Below are 23,351 nucleotides of genomic sequence, written 5' to 3' on the forward strand. Positions count from 1 at the left end.
TGTGAGTGGCAACCAGTCAATGTGTCTCTCTCACATTGATGTATGTTTCTCTCTCTCTCTCTCTCTCTCTCTCTCTCTCTCTCTCTCTCTCTCTCTCTCTCGTCCTCCTTCTCTCCTTCCCCCTCTATCTGAAGATAAAAGCGAAAATGTCCTCGGGTGAGGATTAAAAAAAAAAATTAAGTCCAAATTTCAAAGCTTAAAAAAAACTAACGAAAACAGCAAAATTAAGCTGGCAAAAACAAACAGACAAAAAAACGCATCACTTTGTTCTTTTAGATTAGCCTTAACATTTCAGGTATAAATGTCACGCCTAAAAGGGGAGCTTCTTTTCATGAGCCTTCTCTAATAGAGATCTCTTTAAAATAGCGGAGGGTAATAAAGCCCTAAATTTTTGGCTTTGATACATGGATTTAAACTTAACAATGTCTTCAAGCTATAAATCCAGAAAATAATGATACCTAAATACATACATAATTTTATTCACATTTTTGTAATTTCTGAGTGAAAATATAATTAAACATGGATTTTCAAGGAAAAAATATGGAAGTGTTCTGCATGTAATTTCAAGCATGTACTTTTATTGTACTAAGCAAAAATTACATACATGGCCCCCTTTTCTCTGCTAACCACAAAATAAATAGCTTTCCAGGCCCCTTGGAAAATAGTAGCAATTCTACTGAAGTAGTTATGAAAAGAAAAAAAAAACTGACTTGCTGGATTTGACACTGACTTAGTACCCCACGATTTGTGCATTTCCCCATACTCCTTACAGTTGTGGCTAAGATGAAAAAAAGTAAATCCATGACCCTAAGCATAGATATTTCTTATAAATACAGATTTCATTAAGTGAACATAGAAAAAGAAATATGGCCCAGCCAGTGTGGCTCAGTGGTTGAGCAGCAACCCATGTACCAGGAGGTAACCATCCTCAGGTTGTGGGCTTAATCCCTGGGGGGGAGGGAGGGCATGCAGGAGGCAGCCAATCAGTGTTCTTTCTCATCAATGTTTCCATCTCTCTCTATCTCTCCCTTTCTCTCTCTCTAAAATCAATAAAGAAAAAAATCTATAAAGATTATTATCTATACTGCTAAAGATCCCCTGGGAGGCAAAATCACCCTTGACTGCTCTCTAAAATCACAGGCTTATCTGAAAGCATTCTGTCATCTTGCCTTGATAAAACTAGAAAACCCCCCAAAAAGCAGCAGTTCTTCTGTTACTATAGTATTGCTTCTAAACTAGTTGTCTTAAAACTAATTAGGTCCTTCATATTGAAAAGGCTACACCAATACATTTTGGAGAAAGAAGGCAAAAGAGGCCAAGGATTAGAATAATGCAATTAGCTGCTTGCAAAAGGCAGTCATTTAGCAGGTGTTTCTGTGACCATCCTCATGTAAAATAAATATTTTACAATCCTACACAATGTGTACAGATTAATGTCTCAAATAAAGTTATAGTTATCTTTCTTTTTAACATTTGTTCTTATTTTCTAATGAGCCTAAATTTGTTCCTACCTTGTCAGAAGCCAAAGGCAAAATGTGTGTTCTCCTCTCCCCAGAAACTTGCAATAAAACAATAAAAAATAAATCTAAGTCAAATTTCTGACATCTAGTTGAAAATCATGGGCAATTGAACACTTGGAATCTCCCTCTAGGCTATCTGTCTCCTTATAAAAACACCATTTATTTTTATTTATATACAACATAACTGCAAATGTGGTAACAATCATCAAGTAGAACTAGCATTATCCAACATACAGCAGAGGAATTGCCTGGGAGAAAAGATTGCTTTGCCTCTCTGAGTTAGATGCGTTCATCTATTTAAAAAGATAACAAATAAAGGAGAGAATATAATGTGCAGATCCAATAAAAATTTACTTACAAGCCAAGGGAAAAAAATCTAATTCTGGAGAAGAGTTTGGGATTCTGATTTTCTTTCCTTCAGTCAGGAACACACACACACACACACAAAATAAGAGACCATGCCAGAGAGATCTGGTTACAAAAATTAAAAATAATTTATTTAGCAACAAGTCAAAAACTAAAAAGGGAATCTGAACCTTTTTCTACAAAGTTCCTTTTCAATACTCTGAGTCAAAAAAAACCTAAACTGTCATTTTGGTTGTGGAAGTAGAGAAAAATTCATACATGTGCCAAATCTTCAATAAATATCTGTTAATTAACTGGATGGAAATAAAACAAAACATACCATCTCTGCACCATTTTTGTGATGAATCGGATCTCCTATACTTCAATACTGGGGTGAGCTCCCCACAATTATTCGGCTCAAAATGTCAATAATGCAAAGGTTAGAAAACCTGCATAGCCTATCAGAAGACAATTTGGTGGATGTCCAGGTATCTCTTGTTCTAGTATTCATGTCACCTACTAGATGCCACAGTACCCAATAGCTGTGATGACCAAAAATGTCTCCAGATACTGCTAAAGGTCCCCTGGGAGGCAAAATCACCCTTGACTGAGAAGCACTGATTTATGGCAAGATTGAGAAATACACGACAAATAACAGTGGTTACCAAGACTTATTGTAGTAACTGAACAACTATTCATAGGAAACTGGACAGCTATACTCTGAGTACTGATAATGAATCACCTCAATTTTGTCAACTTGTGTGAAGGTTCATTTGTCCCTTAATATTAAACAATTTTACTAGTGATTCAGAAAGAAACACAAAGACAGGTTTATCAAATTTGCAGAAGATATGAAGTCATATGATATGAAAACATAAGCGGATAAGGGACATCAAAGAACTACTGGGTTCTTCCATAAAAAAAGTCTTGTGCAACCTTAGCCTGAACATTGCCTTTTTTTACTCTAGTAATGTGTTACTTAGGTAATTTAAAATAATATTAATCTAAAGATTTTACTCATCCTCAAAAATGCTAAACTAGTTTCTTTTCTACAGAGTTTTAGCCCACAAATCAGTATTAATTTTTGAACAAGTACAGTCAAAAAAATAAAATACACAGTGGTTAGTTTCCTGTAACTTCAAGGAAATTTTTCTCTCAACCACTTCAGGTTTCCCTGAAAACATCTAAGAAAAATTCTCTATCCTATACAGAATCTATTCCTATTTGTCTGTACACAAAACTATGTCTTTAAAAATTAGGAAAAAGAATGCTACGCACACATCCCCAGTAATAATTTCTACTACTATTTTCCCAGGTCACAGGTCACTCATGTCACATGTTAATCTAGAGAACCCATTTCCAGTTTTTTCCCATTTAACATCAAGAGCACTAACTGCCTCTGGACTTATGTGCTCAATTAAGATTATCAGTCATAAACAATTCTCAACACAGGGAAAACCCTCCACCATTTTCAACCAAACGCCAGCCCCTGATGAAACTGGATAGTAAAAGGTCATCTCTGCCAAACAAACTCAAGGTCTCTCACTTCATTAAACAGCTAAAAGTAAATATATTTACCCAGTACAAGTATTCAGTTTTTACCAACCTACAAGAACATTTTACTGGAGTCAATGGTTAGCTATGAAGATATTTATCAGCAGTTTTTTCCTTTTCCTGTAATTTGGGAGATTAATGTAGTTAAAAATCAATAAATAGTACAAAATTGATTTTATCAAACAAGATTGATTTTATCAAAAAATATGTCATGGAGCTAAATGGTAAGCCTAAAGATCTGTATAATAATATGGTCTAAAGAACTGTATAATAATAGGGTGGTGGGGGAGAGATAAACCACAGAACTTATATGCATGTATGCATGAACAGTGGACATGGACAACAAACTGGGGAAAGGGCAGGGAAGGAGGGGGAGGGGGGAATCAGTGGGGGGAAAAGGAGAAACATCTGTAACAAAAATTAATTAATAAAAAAATTTAAAAAAATTTTTAAAAAAGAACTATATAATAATATAAACAAAAGCACTCAAACAAGGTTATTTTCTAAATTAAGGTTATTTCCTTTATATGTTTCTCATTGTTTATAAAACACTGTGTAATACAAATAAAATGCAAGCCACATATGTAATTTTAAATTTTCTCTTAAATTTTCACATTAAAGTTTTTAAAAAGGTGAAATTAATTTTAATATACTTTATTTAACCCAATATATCCAAATTATTATTATTTCAACATGTAATCAATACCCCCAAAAAAGCTAATTTACCCTTTTTTGTACTATGCCCTTGAAATCTGTATTTTACACTAAAAACACTTCAATTCCGTTTAATCACATTTCAAGTGCTCAATAGCCACATGTAACTAAGCAGTCCCCATAATAGTGCACATAACATAAGTGAGTCAAATACAATTTATACATTTCTAAAGTACTGTTACATAACCAAGAGAGACCTAAGTACTTAAGCAAAAGCAAAATTTCTTCAACGTAGTCTTTAAGGGCAGATGTAGGTATACAATAGAATCAAAACATAAGAACAATAATTAATACTTATTGAGCATATACTATGTGCCAGACCCTATTTTAAGTGCTTTTTAAGCATTATCTTTTTTTTTTTTAATCCACACTCAAGGACATTTTTGCATTTATCTTCAGATAGAGTGGGAAAGAGAGAGGGAGGAAGAGAGGGAGAGAAACATCGACGTGAAAGAGACACATTGAGTGGTTGCTACCCACACGACCCCAACCAGGACCGGGGACAAAATGAAACCAAGGCACATGCCCTTAGCAGGAACCGAACCCAGGACTTTCTGGTCCGCGGGCCAACACACTAACCACTGAGCCAAACCAGCCAGGGCTTTAAGCATTATCTTATTTGAGCATCACAAAGGCCTTAGATGTAAATACTAGTAATGTCACCATTTTACAAATGAGAAAACTAACACACAGGGAAGGTAAATGAGGATTTAAACCCAGGCAGTCTGACTCAAGAACTCATGTTCTTTTAAAGACTATGCTCTCTACACTGCAAAAATAAAACACACACACAAAAAAACACAAACACAAAATAACAAAGGTTGGTGTATAAAAGATAAAACATGGAATAATAAAGCAAAAATTCTAACCTTGGGAATTAACAGGTTTTAAGACCCAATCATGTCACAGAACCCTTTTTCACAAGAAGATCCAATCTCCAACTAATACAATTTTAGGTTAGAATTTTTATTTTAAAACTATTATTACCATAAATATTTTCCTTAACCTTATAATGGTAATATAAATATTTATTCATGACCCGGTATTGAAAAATTATAGTTTTAACTTAACAAAAATTGAATAATAATAAACAAATTATTTTAAGACCGAGAACTTTCCAGTTTATTAATTTCAAGAAGTTGCACTCTTTTATTGAAATTCATTATATTTCTACTTTTATTATGCTAGCTATATTATAGACTTCTTTTTAACAGTTTCATTCTCTTATGAGGAAAGAAAAAAAACTTATCTTGCTCTCATTCATTAATCATATCAAGGAATAAAAAAGTATGAGAAGATAAAACAAGAAAAGAACTAGCTTCTTTCCTATTTCTCAATTCTAAGAAAAAGCAATATAGTAGATAATAATGAACATATTAGAGGGGTACAAATACCCCAAGATTTTTAGCTAAAGCAAGGGACAATGTTCCCTTTCACATGTCTACGCCATCAGCAGAATGATATAAGCAATGCCTCATGTTTATAAAAATTTCAGATAAAATGTTGGACATCTCTTCAGAAAATAATAAAACTACCTGGTCTGAAATAAACAATCCCGTGTTAAAGTAAATCTGTGATCAGAGCTTAAATTATCTGACCCTTCTGTGTACCTAAAATCACACGATAGCAACAGCCTTGACCCACAGTTGAAGGCCATGGCTGTCTGCTCACTAACCATGGTGTCTCTGGAAAGCTTAATCACACCACCTTCAGTTACATAATAAACCTATCCACATACTGTTTTTAGTATCCCTCCCACATATTCAAAACTTCACCAAGGTAGCTGGGGCGGGGGTGGGCTTCTTAATGCAAGAGTTTATTTGCACAATGTGCCTGAGCAGATATTTAGCAATAGAACAAAAAAGTTAAAGAGTTAATCTGTCACCTGCCATAATGAAGAAATAACTCAGCTTACCAAGAATTTTACAAGTAATATATTCCTATCACTCACATTTTGTCTTTGATCATGAACAACTTTATGAAATAAACTGTCTCAGAGAACCTACAAAGCTTATTTGTGGACTTGTTTTTTCTTTTTTCCTTTAATATTATACATGTTATTATTATTACTATTATTACATTACTAATATGATCATACGTGTCAGGCACTGTGTCTGGTCTTTTCATATGTATCACCTGAGTCTTCTCAACAAGTCTATGCAATCGGTGTTTCTGATTTTCAGAAAGGAAGACAGACTAGACTCACTGAGCTTTAGCTCAAAGTCACACAGCTGTTAAGAGAGAATCAAGGATATACTCTCCAAGCAGGGCTTCTTACCTTCCAGTCTCAGGTTCCTTCTACAATACACAAGGGTTTTCTTTCCTGTTTCATTCCCTCCTTACTGACCAATTTATCTACCATGTATACCTTCATACTCTCAAATAATGGCCCATACATGTAAACAATTTTAATGTTACTCATATCTCTGAAAACCGTGAACTTTATTTACAAATTCCAATAACATTAAAACTTTACATGAATTGTATGGTACGTGAATTTTATCTCAAAAAACCTGTTATTTTAAAAAAGAACCTTAAGCATGCTAATAACATCAATTCTTCGATTGTCCTAAATAACAGAAACCACAGATAGCATGGCTGAATGAAGCACATGGGTATAGTAATCCAAAAACCTAATCTGTAACTCACCTTTCAAATGTTTATAGAACAGTCCTTCACTGTTGCTTAACTTTTTTTTTTTTAATCCTCACCCGAGGATATTTTTCCATTGCTTTTCAGATACATAGAGAGGGAGGGAAGAATGGAAGGAGAGAGAGAGAGGGAAATCGATGAGAGAAATGATTGGTTGCCCTCCGCAGGACCCCAACCAGGGCCGGGAATCAAACCGAAACCAAGGAACGCACCCTTGACTGGAATTGAACACATGACTCTTTGCTCCAAGGGCCAACGCTCCAACCACTGAGCCAAACCGGCCAGGGCCTATTGCTAACTTTTTAAGACTCATTATTTCACCCTGGCCAGTGTGGCTTAGTTGGCTGGAGCATCCTCCCATGCACCCAAGGATCGTTGTTCAATTCCCCATCAGGGCACATACCCAGATTACAGGTTCAGTCCCTGGTCAGAGCGTGTTTCCCTCTAACATCAATGTTTCGCTCTCTCTCTCTCTCCCTCTTCCTTCTTCTCTCTGTAAAATCAATAAAATAAAAATAAAAACACTCTCAATACTTCATTTCTAGAGTACTATAAGTGCCTCAACCTCCTTAATTATGGTTTCTCTACTCTCCATCCCACTCTACATACTAATAGTTCAGCAATTATCCTTTTAAGAAAAATACTTTATAATTGGGATACTATATCCTATTAGTTTCAGGTATACATCACAATGATTTAATATTTGTATACAGTTTGGCCAGTGTGGCTCAGTGTTGGGCATTGACCCATGCACCAAGAGGTTGCCAGTTTGATCCCAGTTAGGACACATGTCCAGGTGTGGGCCCGATCCCCAGTGGGGGGCATGCAGGAGGTGGCCAATCGATGTCCTCTTTCATCGATGTATCTCTCTCTCCCTCTCATTTCCCCTCTCTCTAAAATCAATAAAGGAAAAAATATATCTATTTGTATACATTACAAAATAGTCACCACAATAAGTCTAGTTATCATCTGTCACTATACAGTTATAATATTACTGACTATATTCCATATACTATACATTAAACCTCTATGGCTTATTTATTTTATAAATGGAAGTCTATACCTCTTAATTCTCTTCACCTATTAAACCTGCCACCCAACCCATCTCCTAGCAATCACCCTTAAATATTATTTTCATCATTCCACAACTCCGTTCAAAAACTTTAATAGTTCCCTTTTCCCTACTACGTTAAGTCTAAATTTATCATTCAAGCTTTCAAGACCTTCCCTAAACCGGCTTCATCTATGTCCCACTACTCTCATCACATGGGCAAGCGACCTCTTTAGTGTCCTACGAGCTTATCGAGCCTTGAACTGGATGCTGTGCTTTAAATAATCCCATCCCCTTAACCTGACATGTTCTTCCCCACCATCACCTGTTCATCCTTTAAGGGCCAGATCAAATCTTACCCTCTCCACCCAGCCCTCTCCCTAACTATTGGATATTGCAGCCCCAGGCAACACCTACAGCACTTGGAATCTTTAGTCATCTTTTATATCCCTAGCACCTAGGACCTAAGACATAAAAGACATTCAATAAATGTTTGTTGATTGGAAATTATAACATTCTGTGCCAAAATAATAGGGCTTTTACCCTCTTCAGATCAAGTATATTCACTTCACTAGTAATATAAGCAGCAGAGTGCAAAACTAATCATTTCAAAGGTCCTCAATATGAACAATCAGTAAGGTAGCAGATGCTCTCCTGGCTCCTTCAAGCATTTATACATAGGAACCAATTCAATAGGCTCTTGTTGAGTTTGAAAATGAACAGAGTTGACCTTTTATTCCTATTGTGATCTCCTCTGGGAGTTAATGCTAGAATGAAAACGACTTTACAACAAACAGATCTGAGGTTTTTTCCTAACATGACAATATAATTCAGGGCTCTGCCCCATAAAAGAATACTATCTATGAAACAATTATTTATACTTTGAAATGTTAAGATTAAAACAGATAAAACAGAAATTTAAGCACAAAAACAATCTTTTTCTGTCTGTTTTTTTAATTAAATTTATTGGGATGACACAGTGATAAAATTATATCGGTTTCAAGTGTATAATTCTTTTACATATATATATGTGTGTGTGTATATGTGTGTGTGTGTGTGTGTGTGTGTGTGTGTCTTAATCCTCGCCCTAGGATAATTTTCCATTTATCTTCTGATAGAGTGGGAGGGAGAGTAAGGGAGAGAGAGAAACATCTACATGAGAGGAAAACATTGACTGGCTGCCTCCTGCACGACCCAGACCAGGGCCGGGGACAAACTGCAACCGAGGTACATGCCCTTGACCAGAATCGAACCCACAACTCATTGGTCTATGGGCTGACACTCTTACCACTGAGCCAAACTGGCCAGGGCCTTTTTTTTTTAACCCTCACCCAAGGGTATTTTTCCATTGATTTTCAGATAAAGTAGGAGGGAGAGTAAAACATAGATCTGAGAGAGACATCAAGTGTACACTTCTATAATACACTTTCTGTATATTGCATTGTATGTTTCACCACCAAAAGTTAAATCTCCTTCTGTCACACTATTATTTGACCCCCTTTACCCTTTTCTACTTCCCCTCTACCCTCCTTTCCCTCTGGTAACCACCATACTGTTGTCTGTGTCTATGAGAAAAACTTTTTTTTTATCCTCACCCGACGACATTTTTCCATTTTTTGTTCAGATAGAGTGGGAGGAAGAGAGAGGAAGAGAGAGAGAGAAACAACGATGTGAAAGGGACACATCGAGTGGCTGCCTCCCGCACGACCCAACCAGGGCCAGGGACAAACTGTAACCAAGGTACGTGCCCATAGCGGAAACCGAACCTGGGTCTCTCTGGACCGCAGGCAAACACTCTAACAGCTGGGCCAAACCAGCCAGGGCAACAATTTTTTTTTTTAAGCCAATGCTAAAACCTAAAGTGTCATCAGAGAATACCAAAAATCCAGGCCACATCTGTTCTAGGTTATAAACCACAAATATGAAAATCATTATATACGTTGATTATTATGACTTTAGCATGCTAGATAAAAACTTACATAAAAAAGTTCTAAAACAATCCAATAATATTTTAATATATGATTCAATATAGAGTACTTAAAAAATTCCATTTCCACTCTGGCCATTGTGGCTCAGTTGGCTGGAGCACTGTCCAGTACACCAAAAGGTTGTGGGTTCGATTCCCAGTCAGGGTACATACCTAGATTGTGGGTTCCATCCCTGGTCAGGGTGCCTGCAGAAGGCAACCAATCTGTTTCTCTCTCACATAGATGTTTCTTTCTCTCTCTTTCCTTCTTTCTCCCTCCCTCCCTTCCCCTCTCTCTAAAATCAATAAGCATATTCTCAGCTGAAGATTTTTTTAAAAAGTCCTGGCCAGTGCAGTTCAGTTGGTTGAGGCATCCTCCCATTCACCAAAAGGTCACGAGTTCAATTCCCAGTCAGAGCATATACCTGGGTTTCTGGTTTATCCCCAGTTGGAGCATGTGCAAGAGGCAACCAATCAATGTTTCAGTCTCATGTTGATGTTTCTCTCCCTCTCCCTTCCTCTTCTCTAAAATCAATGGAAGCATGTCCTCAGGTGAAGATTAAAAAAAAAATCCATTTCCCACAGAAAATGCCAGAGATAATTACAGCCTTCCCCTGAAAAATATAATTCAACAAAGTGAAAAGAGAAATGGAAATTCAACTAAAGTGAAGGAGGTACATTTAGACACCAATGAGAAGCACAAGAACATAACACACACAGCTTCTTTCTAAAACATTAAACATAGTCCTTACCTGTTTCTGAAATGTATGTAACAGGATCTTGCCGTAGAATTTTACCAGGCTTAGACAGTGGCAATTTTTCTGCTTGCTTTTTGGCATTTTTCACCTGCACTGTCTCCTCTGATTCTGAATCTGTACATGAGAGGAAAATAAAACAAAACTTTGAGAGAAATGTAATACAGTGTGTTTTTAAAGTGAACACTGTTAATCAATTCCTCAAGGCCCTCCCTTTCAAAGCACATCTCTTCTATAATTCTCACAGGTTTCTTCCACCCAGTGTTGTCTTTTACTAATTTCCTGTTGCTGCTGTAACAAATCATCCCAAACTTAGTGGCTTGAAGCAACACAAATTTTTTATCTTACCGTCCTGTAGTTTAGAAATCTGTCTCACTGGGCTAAAATCAAGGTGTCAACAGGACTGAGTTCCTTTTAAATACTCTAGGGAAGAATCTACTTCCTTGCCTTTTCCAGTTTCCAGTGACTACCAGCATCCCTTGGCTCATGGCCCCCCTACTCCATCTTCAAAGCAAACAACATCAGGCAAAGTGCTTCTCATGCTACCATCTCTCTGGTTCTCTGACCTTCCACAGTCAATCTCTCTTTAACTCTCTTCTCCTGCTTCCCTCTTCCCTGTGACTACATTGGGCCCAACCAGATAATCCAAGACAATCTCTCAATTTTAAGGGCATCTGATTAGTAATTTTAATGCCACCTACAGCCTTTTGCCAGATAAACTAACATATTCACAGGTTCCAAGAATTAAGCAGACATCTTTGGGGGCCATTATTCTGTATACCACCACTCAATTGCTCAGGGCACTTAAATATAAATCAGGACAAAGTGTAAGTACCCAGCATAGTACCTGGCACAAAATAGGTGTTTCATAAACTTTAGTGTCCTTCCTCTTCACCATGCACTTAGAAATCCTGTCTCATACTACTCTAAATTGTATCAAACAATTAAACTTAAAGTTTCCAAAAAGATGGAAACTCATGGGAAAGGGGGATATGTACTTCTTTGAATTTCTTACACCCTGGCTCTGTGGCTCAGTTGGTGGGAGTGTCATCCCCATACACCAAAAAGGTTGTGGATTCGATTCCCGGTCAGGGCATATACCTAAGTTGCAGGTTTGATCCCCAGTCAGGGTGTGCATGGGAAGCAACTAATCAATGTTTCTCTCTTTGTTCCTCTCTCTCTCTCTCTAAAATCACTAAAAAATATCCTCAGGGGAGGATTTTTTTTTTTAAATGTCTTACAATATACAGCAGTAAGACTCATAAGTACTCAGTACTTTTAAAATTGAGTCAGAATTCTTTATTATCACTGTCAAAATCCTAAAACTCTATAAATCATTAATTTGGTTACATTTTTAATTTTAAGACTTCACACCAAGTGGATCATCTCCACAAAAGCAAAACCTACAACTTTCTGAATTCTACCATTATTTAAAGATATAAAAGACATACATAAAAATTCATGTTCCCTACCTTTAAATTATATTCAAAGAATAGCTTTCCAATTGTGTTTGTCCTATTTTAAATTTTAAACAAAAAAAAAACAAGCTCAAAAACAAAACAAAAAATTAAATTTTAGATCTCTGTTTCTAAAGCAATATTCTAAGGCACTATTTTTCAACTTCAGTTTCAAAGAACCTTAGTTGGATGAGACAAGGTACTATTTTTTTAAATAATATAGTCAAAGTAAGTTTGAGACATGCCATATATACTATATCCCTCTCTGAGAAAAATCTTTAATAGATTAATATATATAGGCTCTGATAAATTCTGCAGTATAATAAAATTGTTGTTTACTGTATTTGAGCAAAGAGCCTTCTCACAGCCCCTATTACCATCATAGATAGCTGTGTCTCAGAACATCAGTTTGAAAAACTCTGTTCTAAAGGATAGAAAATAATTTTAAAACTTTAAAGCTCCTCAGAAGATATATTACCTGAATCATAGATGATCCTCTTTTTCCTGTTTGGTTGCTTCTGTTTAGAGTCATCATCTTTACAAGAACTATTTACCTATAAACATCACAGTACAATTAGAACACAAAAAAGCCTATATAACTTAGTTTTTTTTCCTCATTAGACTTAGGTTCAGTGATTATCAACTAGAGGAAATTTTGTCCCCAGGAGACATTTTTGGCTTGTTGTAAGTGGAGCAGCAGGGGAGGGGGGCTAGGTTTAGTGGCATTTAATGGGTAGACTAGGGATGCTACTAAACATCCTATAATGCACAGGACAGTCATCCCCCAAAAAATGATCCAGCCCAAAATGTTAATGCCCTGATTAAGCTAAAGAATAGGTCAGACAATAGTTGCATCAGATGGGAAAGAAAGAATTCTAGAAAAAGCTCTATTATTATTCAGCTCCACTTCCAACACTAGCTTGTGTGTAACAAGGAGTAAAAGGATGTCAGATATTATAAGGTAAGTACTTCCAGAAAAATGACAGCTAGAAACAGAAATAAAAGCTAAGGAGTTATAAGCCTACCACAACCCAGTGCCTGGTGGAAGATTAAATAAAACCAGGGCAAATGGCATGTTTTTTACTTATACATCACATTTCTAACATAGTCAGATTTTCCCAAAAAGCATCAAGAAAGAAGACAGGAAAAAACTGACTGTAATCAATTATAAGGTAGGATTGTGTTTCTAGCCCTTATAATAAAACATTAAAAATACAAAAGTAATCAACTAACTTAGAAGGAAATGAGATAAATGAACCATTATAATTCAAATACACTACTGGACTAGAAGACAGAATCAGAAGCAATTACAGTCGTCCCTCATTTATCACGGTTAATCTGTTTCAGACTCTAGTGGTTGCACCTGGCATTGAAGGATTCCTGGGGTGCTCGAATACATAGGCCTACAGTCCATACGTACAGTAATTTTAATTTTAATTGTAATACAGGGGTGTAAAATTGACTCAGACAACCGAGCACACGCTGTATCATTTTCACTGTCTCGACCAACTTTTTAATGAATATATTTGAAAAAACCTCAATAGAGTGAAGCCGCAAAAGTCTAAGCGCAAAGTGGCAAGGAACGGGCTGTACTATAAACCAACAGTAAGAGAAAAGGGTATCCTAGAATGGAGAGAGCCACAGAAGGGAAGTCCCAAATCCTATCAATAAAATTAGCTCAAGTCTGGGCCTATCTCCAGAAATATGTATGCATGGAACAACTCCAAGTACCCAGGTAACATTAAAAGAATTGAACAGATTTCAGCTGCTGCATCACAAGGGAATACGAGTTTGGAGTTTGAGTTCAGCAAAGCTAACTGTCTGCTAAATCAAAAGAATTAATACTCTTTAGAAGAATATAACAGAATCCGAAGTACCTATACTGTATCATTCACACGGTCCAAGGTAAAAACTCACACACAAAGAAATAGGAAATATAACCTATGATGGTTAATTTTATATATCAACCTGACTGGGCCACAAGATGCCCAGATATTCTGTGTTTTTATCATGGTGTATTGGGATAAGTTTAACATTTAATTTGATAGAATGAGTAAGGCAGATTGCTCTCCCTAATGTGGGTGGGTATCACACAATCAGCTGAAGGCCTGAAGACAACAAAGGACTGACCGTCTCCCAAATATAAAAGAATTTTTCTTTCTTGACTGTCTTCAAGCTGAAATATCAGTTTTTACTGCCTTCAGACCCAAACTGAAACATAAGCTCGTCCTAGGTCTCAAGCCTGCCAGCCTTAAGATTGGAATAATAGCCCTGGCCGGTTTGGCTCAGCGGTTAGAGCATCGGCCTGAGGTCCAGAGAGACCCAGGTTCGGTTCCCGCTAAGGGCACGTATCTCGGTTGCAGTTTGTCCCCGGACCTGGTTGGGTCGTGTGAGTGGCAACCACTCGATGTGTCCCTTTCACATCGATGTTTCTCTCTCTCTCTCCCTCCCACTCTATCTGAACAAAATATCGAAAAATGTCCTTGAGTGGAGATAAAAAAAAAAAAGATTGGAATAATACAACTGGCAATCCTGGTTTACAGGCCTCTGAACTCAGACTTGAACTCCATCATCAGCTATTCTGAGTCTCCACTTGTCAACTGCAGGTCTTGGGACCTGTCAGCCTGCATAATCACATGAGTCAATTCTTTATAATAACTCTCTTTATACACATACACACACACAGCCCCATTACCAGTTCTGTTTCTCTGAAGAACCCTAATAAAGATTTTGTTACTGATAAGTAGAGTACTGCTGCAACAAATACCTAAAATATAGAAGTAACTCTGGAACTCAGTAGAGGCCGGAAAAATTTGGAGGTACATGCTAGAAAAAAACCTAGACTGCTGGAAAAGGACTGCTGGTACAAATATGGATGTTAAAAGTGTTTCTCACAAGGTCTCAGGGATAAAAGATGAGAGCTATAGAGCAAGCTTCTGTTGTCTTAGAGAATATATGTATCATCATAAACATAATGTTGCTAGAAATATAAACATTAAAGGTAATTCTGGTAAGGTCTTAGCCAGTGGTTCTCAACCCTCCTAATGCCGCAACTCTTTAATACAGTTCCTCATATGGTGACCCCCAACCATAAAATTATTTTCACTGCTACTTCATAACTGTAATTTTGCTACTGTTATGTCTTAGGTGACCCTGTGAAAGGGTCACTCGACCCCCAAAGGGGTCGCAACCCACAGGTTGAGAACCACTGAATAAGACGAAAATGAGGTTTTTGGAAACTATAAGAAAGGCGATCTTTGTTATTAAATGATAAAACTCTTGCCCAAGGAGGACAGGCAAAAAAATAATGCTTTCATTCCAAGGCCTTCCCTCACCAGAAGTCCAACACCATTTACCTGAGTATAGGGATTCATGTCTCTATAAGCAAACTTTGGTCTCAAAACAGTTTTAACAACCGAAAGTGTTCCATCTCTATTTCAGGAAAGCACCAAACTACAAATTCAGTAAGCCATATTAATTAGAAATAAGTAATAGCTTATTACTTTTCTTCTTCCTCTGCTAAATGAGTTAAAAATCTGTATTTGCTCAAGGTTCCCTCAAGTCCTATCAAGTCTAAGAACTGAGTTGATTTAACCTTTCACACAATTCTAAATTGTATTTGGAAAACTGACCTTGATTTCTTTTATTCCTTTCTTTGCTTTTAAAGTTTCTTCAGCAGATTTTGTTTTCTCATTCTTCTTTACTGTTTCACTTGCAGATTTCTTTCCACTTGGTATAACCCCAAAGAATTTCCGAATATCCTAAAAGCCAAAAAGGAAATCCATAAATAAATATTAACTGCACAAAATTCTAATTTCAATTGTAAAAAGGGACAGCTCTATACACACACTGGTTTACCCTGAGTAATTTCATCATGGTGACATAGTTCCACGTGTACAGCAGCATTCTTTCTATATGCAAAAATAAACTGATAAAATTACCTGAGTCAAGAATGATTTGCCTAATGAAAAGCAACATTAATTCTAAGAACCTGGCCAAAAATAAGTGAAATTTTTGTTAACAGCACAATTACTAAAGTAGCAAGTAATAGGTATTTATTGGTCATGCATGCACATACGCAGCCCACCATCCCAAGCACAGCAGCAGAGAAGACAAAGAGTTGAAAAATATAATCCTTGCCCATGGGAGTTATAATCCAGTTTGAAAGAATAACTATTACACAACCCTGATCATTTAAGACTTTAACAACTAAGCCCTGGCCAGTTTGGCTCAGCGGTTAGAGCGTCGACCTGCGGTCCGGAGAGACCCGGGTTCGGTTTCCGCTAAGGGCACGTACTTCGGTTGCAGTTTGTCCCCGGCCCTGGTTGGTCGTGCGGGTGGGCAGCCACTCGATGTGTCCCTTCACGTCGATGTTTCTCTTTCTCTCTCCCTTCCTCTCTCTCCCTCCACTCTATCTGTACAAAAAATGGAAAAATATCCTCGGGTGAGGATAAAAAAAAAAAAGACTTTAACAACTAAGAACCATGACATTATTCTCCTTTATATGAATTTTCCAAATTCTGAACAAAAAATGTTCACGCTTATTACCTCTTTAATTACTCTAACCCCCACAATGTTAAACTGTAGAATTTAATCATACTGAAACATTTACAATGTAACTTACAATTAAAATCTCTTACTTTTCTCATCTTTTCCATACATACTCTTCCCTACCCTTTTAGATTTTAGCTTTGAAGAAACTGGGCTGTAGAGAAAAGGTAACAGAACCGTTGCATCAGAAAGCCTTGGTTCAAATCTCTGCTTTACTGCCTTCTAGCTGTGTGACTCTGGGCAAGTTACTTTAATTTATGAGTCTGTTTTCTCATCAGCAATAAAGAACTAATTATTAATTATGAGAATTAATTATGCATCTATCACAATTTTGGCTCTGTAAAAAGCTTCCCTTCCCTTTATGAACTATTATCCCTTATCACTGAAACATCTCCATTTACAATGATCTCTGCTCACAGACAAGGGTATAGGGAACACAAAATAATGAGAACTTAGGATCTGAATTCCAAAGAACTGGGTTTAAGAACCAGTTGTACCTTTTCCCTCTCTTATCCTTGATGATTATCATTCTGAGTTTTCAAATACTTTTTATCTGTTCCAACCTATCTCTTTTTATTGTAGTGAGAAAAATGCCTGTAAAGTATTTTATAAAGTATATGAAAATTAACAATTATTTCCTAAATGTGGCGATAATTGTCATAATCTTAAAATGTCAAAACACCCCAAACAAGTGTTTTACATATGTACACACACACACACACACACACACACAGAGGTTTGTGGCTAAGCCAACAAAGCAGATAATCAAGGTACACAGACATGTTAAATTCTGCCAAAAAAAAACTGAAGGCTTCCCTGGTTTTAAATTCTCTTATGTAAATTTTCCAATATAAAAAAGTCACAAATCCATCCTAATAAAATCTAAGTCTAAAAAATACTGTTTATGGAATGGATACCTCAACTATGAAACTGGGACATTTGTGCCAGGTGCTAAAGAGACAGATGATAAAGAAAGACACAGTCATGCTCGCTTCAGCAGCAAATGTACTAAAATTGGAACAATACAGAGATTAGCATGGTCCCTAAAAAAAAAGAAAGAAAGAAAGACAGTCTTCCGTATAACATGCAAAGAACTGAGCTTGAGTCTGACAAATACTTTATTATTTCACTTTTGAAATTACCAAGTGAGTCTTCATTTCAAACAGTGGTAATCGTTTAAAACACATGCACCAGACACACAGAGTGCACATGCACCATGGAAATACCAAAACTGAAGATTAATAATCAGGTTAAAGACAGTGGTGTTTTGCAATGTTTAGAACCACTAATGCTTAAAACCACAGAGAAAAAATATAATTCAGGCAATGAAATTGTTGATAAGGTTGAATAAACTGTTAAGCTCTCTGATTTTTGTCTGTACCACCCTGCTACTCCACCACATTGTTACCTTTTCCTGCCTAAGTCATTCTATTCGCACACCCCTTCTTTTTCTTTCCCTTTAGTCTACCCTACTGTCCCACACTCCCCATGTCTCATACCCGACGGCAGCAGCAGAGTTAAAAAAATCACAGCATCCTGACCTAACACAATATACACTAAAAATCTAAGCTTTTAGAAAAGAATTTTCATCAGAATGAAAGCCATTTTACTCATACCTTTTTAGTATTATCTCTAATGTGAGCACCATCTTGTGTATAAACATAAAAAAGGCAATGGTCACCAATTTGGCCTTACTTTAATAGAATGTAACTTCACCTTAGACTTCCATTAACATTGTCTGTCTAGGATTCCAGGTCTTCAAAGATTTAAAACACTGTTGAAGAACAAGTTCAGTGGCTGATCATATTCCCAAATAATGGATCTAAACACCAGCCTTACCTTCACAGAATAATATACATGCTGAGTATATGAGCAGAAAAAGGAATATATTTTTTAATGTACTTTTGTAGTGTTGGCAAAGGGAAGTCCTCTTAAGCAAAACATCAAAGCTACAAATCATCCATAAAGACAGATTTGACTATATAAAAATAAAACAAAAGATGCCATAAACAAAGTTAAAATCTAAGCAACTAATTTGAAAATATGTTATATATAAAAGGGTTCCTACAAATCAATAAAAGAGCCCTGGATGGTTTGGCTCAGCGGTTAGAGCGTCAGCCTGATGTCTAGAGAGACCTGGGTTTGGTTCCCACTGAAGGCATGTACCTCTGTTGCAGTTTGTCCCCGGCCCTGGTTGGGCCGTGTGGGTGGCAACCACTCGATGTGTCCCTTACACGTCGATGTTTCTCTCTCTCTCCCTCCCACTCTATCTGAATAAAATATCAAAAAATGTCCTCGGGTGAGGATTAAAAAAAAAAATCAATAAAAGATAACCCAATCAATAAAAGCTACTAATAAGCAAATTATAGAAGAAACAAAAATATCCAACAAAAAGGATGTTCAACTTCACAAATAATAAAGATAAATTAAAACTTGATTATTTTTCTCTAAGTTTTAAAAGACTGAGAATGCCCAGACTTGTCAAGATGTGAGAAAACAGATGCTCACACACTACAATGCTGAAAAAAGTAAAAATCGCTACAGCTTTTCCAGAGGACAATCCAGCAATATTATCAAAATTTTAAATGTGCATACCCTTTGTCTCAATATGCCATTTCTAAAAAAAATAAAGATACTTTTATTTGGTGAAACCAAAAGAGAGTAATAATTAACTCTTCTTCTTTCTTCTGACTTCTTATTAACTAAACAAACAGGTCAGTTCAAAGAATGCAAAACATGTAGGCAAAGATCACATAAAAGTGAAAACAAATTTTAACAGAGATAGCCAATACTAAGTTTTTCATGATTTTACTTACAGCTATTAGACATAGATTTCTCTCTTTTGATGATCATATAAAGTAAACAGGGCAAACATAATGATACTTCTCCATTTTATAGGTAAGTGGAATTGTAAGTCAAACACATACAGGCATTTTGTATTTTGCCACTTACTACTGATGCATTACTTGACTTCTCTGCCCCTTTGTTTCCCTGTGTTGCCACTTGCCTCATAGGATCCCTAAGGGGATTAGAGGTGGTACACCAAATATCTCCAGAATGAAACCTGATCCTCCTAGTCCAAATCTTTTTCATAATTTTCCACTTGACCATGACTGCTCCTTCACAGTTTTCCTGCAACATTAAGGATCTATAAGTAGCCATTCCCCCACAATTAGGAATACTGCCTTTCCCTTCTGGATACATTTGAGCCCGTATGCTTACACACAGGCACTATGCCAGGAACTTAAAACAGAAACAGGAAATAACCCTCATGAAGCTACCTAGGAGACAAATTAGTATACAAAGAATTAAATATAAAACAGTTCTAAGAGCTAATCACAAGACTATGAGAGCACCAGGAACACCTGACACAAAGCCCCTCAGGGACAGCTTCTCAAAAACACCAACACCTGGGAAACAGTATGGAGGTTTCTTTAAAAATAAAAAATAGAACTACCATATGACCCAGCAATCCCACTTCTGGATATATATGCAAAGAAACCCAAAACACTAATTCAAAAAGTATATGCACCTCTATGTTCATTGCAGCTGTGTTTACAATAGCCAAGACAGGGAAGCCACGAAAGTGTCCATAGATAGATAACTGGATAAAGAATATGTGGTACATATATAACATGAAATATTACTGTCATAAAAAAGAGTAAAAGTTTACCATTGCAACAACATGGATGGACCCAGAGGATTTATGTGAAATTAAATAAATCAGAGAAAGACAAATACCATATAATTTCACTTATATGCAGAATCTAAAAAAACTAAAATGAACAAGCAAAACAGAAACAAACTCATAGATACAGAGAACAAACTGATGCTTACCAAGTAGAAGGGGGTGCTGGGGAGTTGGGGGGGTGCTGAGTGAAAAAGATGAGGGAATTAAGAAGTACAAATTGGGCCCTTGTTGGTGTTGCACAGTGTTTAGAGCATCGGCCTGAGTACCAAAGGGTTGAGGGTTCAATTCTGGTCAGGGTACACGCGGGAGGCAACCAATCAATGTGTCTCTCTCATATTGATGTTTCTCTCTCTCTCTCCCCCAATCCCTTCCACCCTCTTAAAAAAAAAATTCTCGAGAGGATTAACAAAAAAAAAAAAAAGAGCACAAATTGGCAGTTACAAAATAGTCACAGGGATGTACAGCATAGGGACTAGGAAATACAGTCAATAATATTGTAATAACTATGTATGGTTTCAGGTGGGTACTAGACTTATTGGGTGAATCACTTCATAATTTTATAAATATTTAACCACTGTGCTGTACACCTAAAACTAATATAACTGTAATTGAAAAAAATTTTAATTAGAAAAAAGCAACATGCCCAACCAGTCTCACTGGCTGAGCATCGACCCATACACCAAGAGGTCACCAGTTTGATTCCCGGTCAAGGCACACATTCGGGTTGTGGACCTGATCCCCAATGAGGGGCATGCAGGAGGTGGCCAATCAATGTTCTCGCTCATCAATGTTTCTCTCTCTCCTTCTCCCTTCCTCTCTAAAATCAATAAAGAGAAAAATATTATAAATAAATAAATAGGAACCAAGGAACCTTCATTGGGTCCTAAAATGATTAGAAGATACTTTTTTTTTGTTTATTAACCCTCACCCAAGGATTTTTTTTCCAGGTTTTTTGTTGTTTGAGAGAAAGTGAAAGGGGGTGGGATTATGGAGGGAGAAAGAGAGAAGCATCCATTTGAGAGAGACACATTGATTAGTTGCTTCCTGACCAGGGCTGGGATGGAACCTGCAACCCAGGTACATGCCCTTGACAGGGAATCAAACCTGCCACCCTTCAGTGCTTGGGGCTGACACTCTAACCACTTAGCCATACCAGCCAGGGCTAGAAAATCCTTTTGATAGTCATAGAAATCTAAATTTAAATACACTGCTGTAAGTTCCATAAAGCAGGTTTTTCTATCTTACCACTGTATCTCAAGTACGGGTCAGCAACTCAGAGACATAAACGCTTATAATTAACATTCACTCAACACATGAGCAGTTATTCCTAAGGTCACTGACCTTCACACCTGGCTCAGAGAGATTCTTAATTATGTAAAATAAAATTCATGGTAGGTTTGTTTTTAAAGATTGTATATTAAAAGAATCTTTCATTGGGGTTAATTTTTTGCTATGACTTTACCAACTGCCTTTTTGTTTTAAGAAATTTTAAGTATTAAACTAATACTGTGTATTATTTCTGAGGTAAATTATTAAAGTTGACATTCTATAACTGATCCTTATAATATGAACTCTTATCATATTACCATATTGTGGCTATGAAAACCAAAATACTTTCACTTTTAGTAGGATACTTCCTCTTCTTCAAATTTGTTTTTAGCCAAAAAAGTTATTTTAACTTTTATTTTTTTATCCTCACCTTTTTTATCCTCACATTTTTGCATTTATCTTCAGATAGAGCAGAAGGGAGAGAGGGGTGAACAGAGAGAGAGAAACATCGATGTCAGAGAGACACACTGAGTGGTTGCCACCCACACGACCCCAACCAGGACAGGGACAAACTGCAACCAAGGTACATGCCCTTAGCAGTGGTTCTCAACCTTCCTAATGCCATGACCCTTTAATACAGTTCCTGATGTTGTATGTGGGTGTATCTGCAAGTGGGCGGACCCGCCTGGAGACAGACAGAAGAGCGGTGTCTCAGTTCCTAAGACCATCGGAAATATGTGTTTTCCAAAGGTCTTAGGCAACCCCTGTGAAAGGGTCGTTCAACCCCCAAAGGGGTCACAACCCACAGGTTGAGAACCGCTGCCTTAGTGGGAACTCAACCTGGGACTCTCTGGTCTGTAGGCAGACGCTCTAACCGCTGAGCCAAACCAGCTAAGGCAGAAGTCACTTTTTTTAGAAATCAGAAATATTTCTCTATGTAATCAATATTAATGATACAGCAAAGTCTAACACAGGCCTCAAGAGCTTCTCTAAGGAAGATACTGGTGAGTGAAAAAAGAAGTGTGGTCTGAAAAATCTTTGAACAATAACAGTTTCTAGCTAGAAATAATTTTAAGGGCCTGCATCAACTTCCTTCATTCAATCATTTATTTACTCATTCAACAAATATTTAGTGAGAACCTTCTATGGGCCAAGAACCATTCTTCATGTTTGGGACAAATGAAACAGGCAAAAATCTCTGTTTTCATGGAGCTTTCGTTCTACTTTCTGCCTTTGGAAAATAAAGCAGAACATAGGAAATAAAAAGACAAAATAAATCACAGCAGGGGAACAGGAATGGGGGCTGGATGATTATGGGAAATACAGTGAATAGAAACTGCTTCTCCTACTCACTCTGTCATCTATTCAGTATACCTCAGAGGCTGCTCCCAAGATACTGAAAGACCCATTTTCATTCTTAGTTGCATCAAGATAGATGTATAAGATTCTGAAGTTATATTTATATCATGAGCCCTAAATTACTCTCTCAATGAAATACTGTATCACAGAAAGTTTTCAGGTACCTGATCCAAAAATATAAAACACTGGTAAAATTAAACAGAAAATGCTTATCTAATTTAGGTTTAAAATAAGTAAGTTCTTCATACCTACTTGGGATAACTGAGGCATTTGAAACTATTTATGCCTTATCTAATGGTTTATTTCAACATTTTGACATTTTCCCCAGGGCTAGTGTACTCTGATTATGCTTTTTATTCATTAAGAAATCAAATTTTACAACTGACTTCTGATCTAAAAAATAATAATAATAATAATAAACTACTTTAATGGACATTGAAATTAAGCTCACATCACCCTGGCCGGTT

General features: G+C 36.7%; 1 protein-coding gene across 7 annotated transcripts in view; it reads right to left on the minus strand.

Moving 5' to 3' along the window:
* Positions 1-23,351, minus strand: part of RFC1 (replication factor C subunit 1) — an 84,871-nt gene that overhangs the window by 53,568 nt on the left and 7,952 nt on the right. For 2 of the 7 annotated variants that reach the window (XM_036254459.1, XM_036254440.1), the window contains exons 2-4: positions 15,647-15,775; positions 12,493-12,568; positions 10,555-10,674 (exon numbers count right to left, since the gene is read on the minus strand). In XM_036254459.1, coding sequence (XP_036110352.1) covers positions 10,555-10,674; positions 12,493-12,568; positions 15,647-15,775 — 325 coding nt within the window. The other 5 variants (XM_036254448.1, XM_036254431.1, XM_036254478.1 and 2 more) reach the window with 5 other exon arrangements.

Source organism: Molossus molossus, unplaced genomic scaffold (assembly GCF_014108415.1).
Source record: "Molossus molossus isolate mMolMol1 unplaced genomic scaffold, mMolMol1.p scaffold_m16_p_1, whole genome shotgun sequence".
NCBI lineage: Eukaryota > Metazoa > Chordata > Mammalia > Chiroptera > Molossidae > Molossus > Molossus molossus.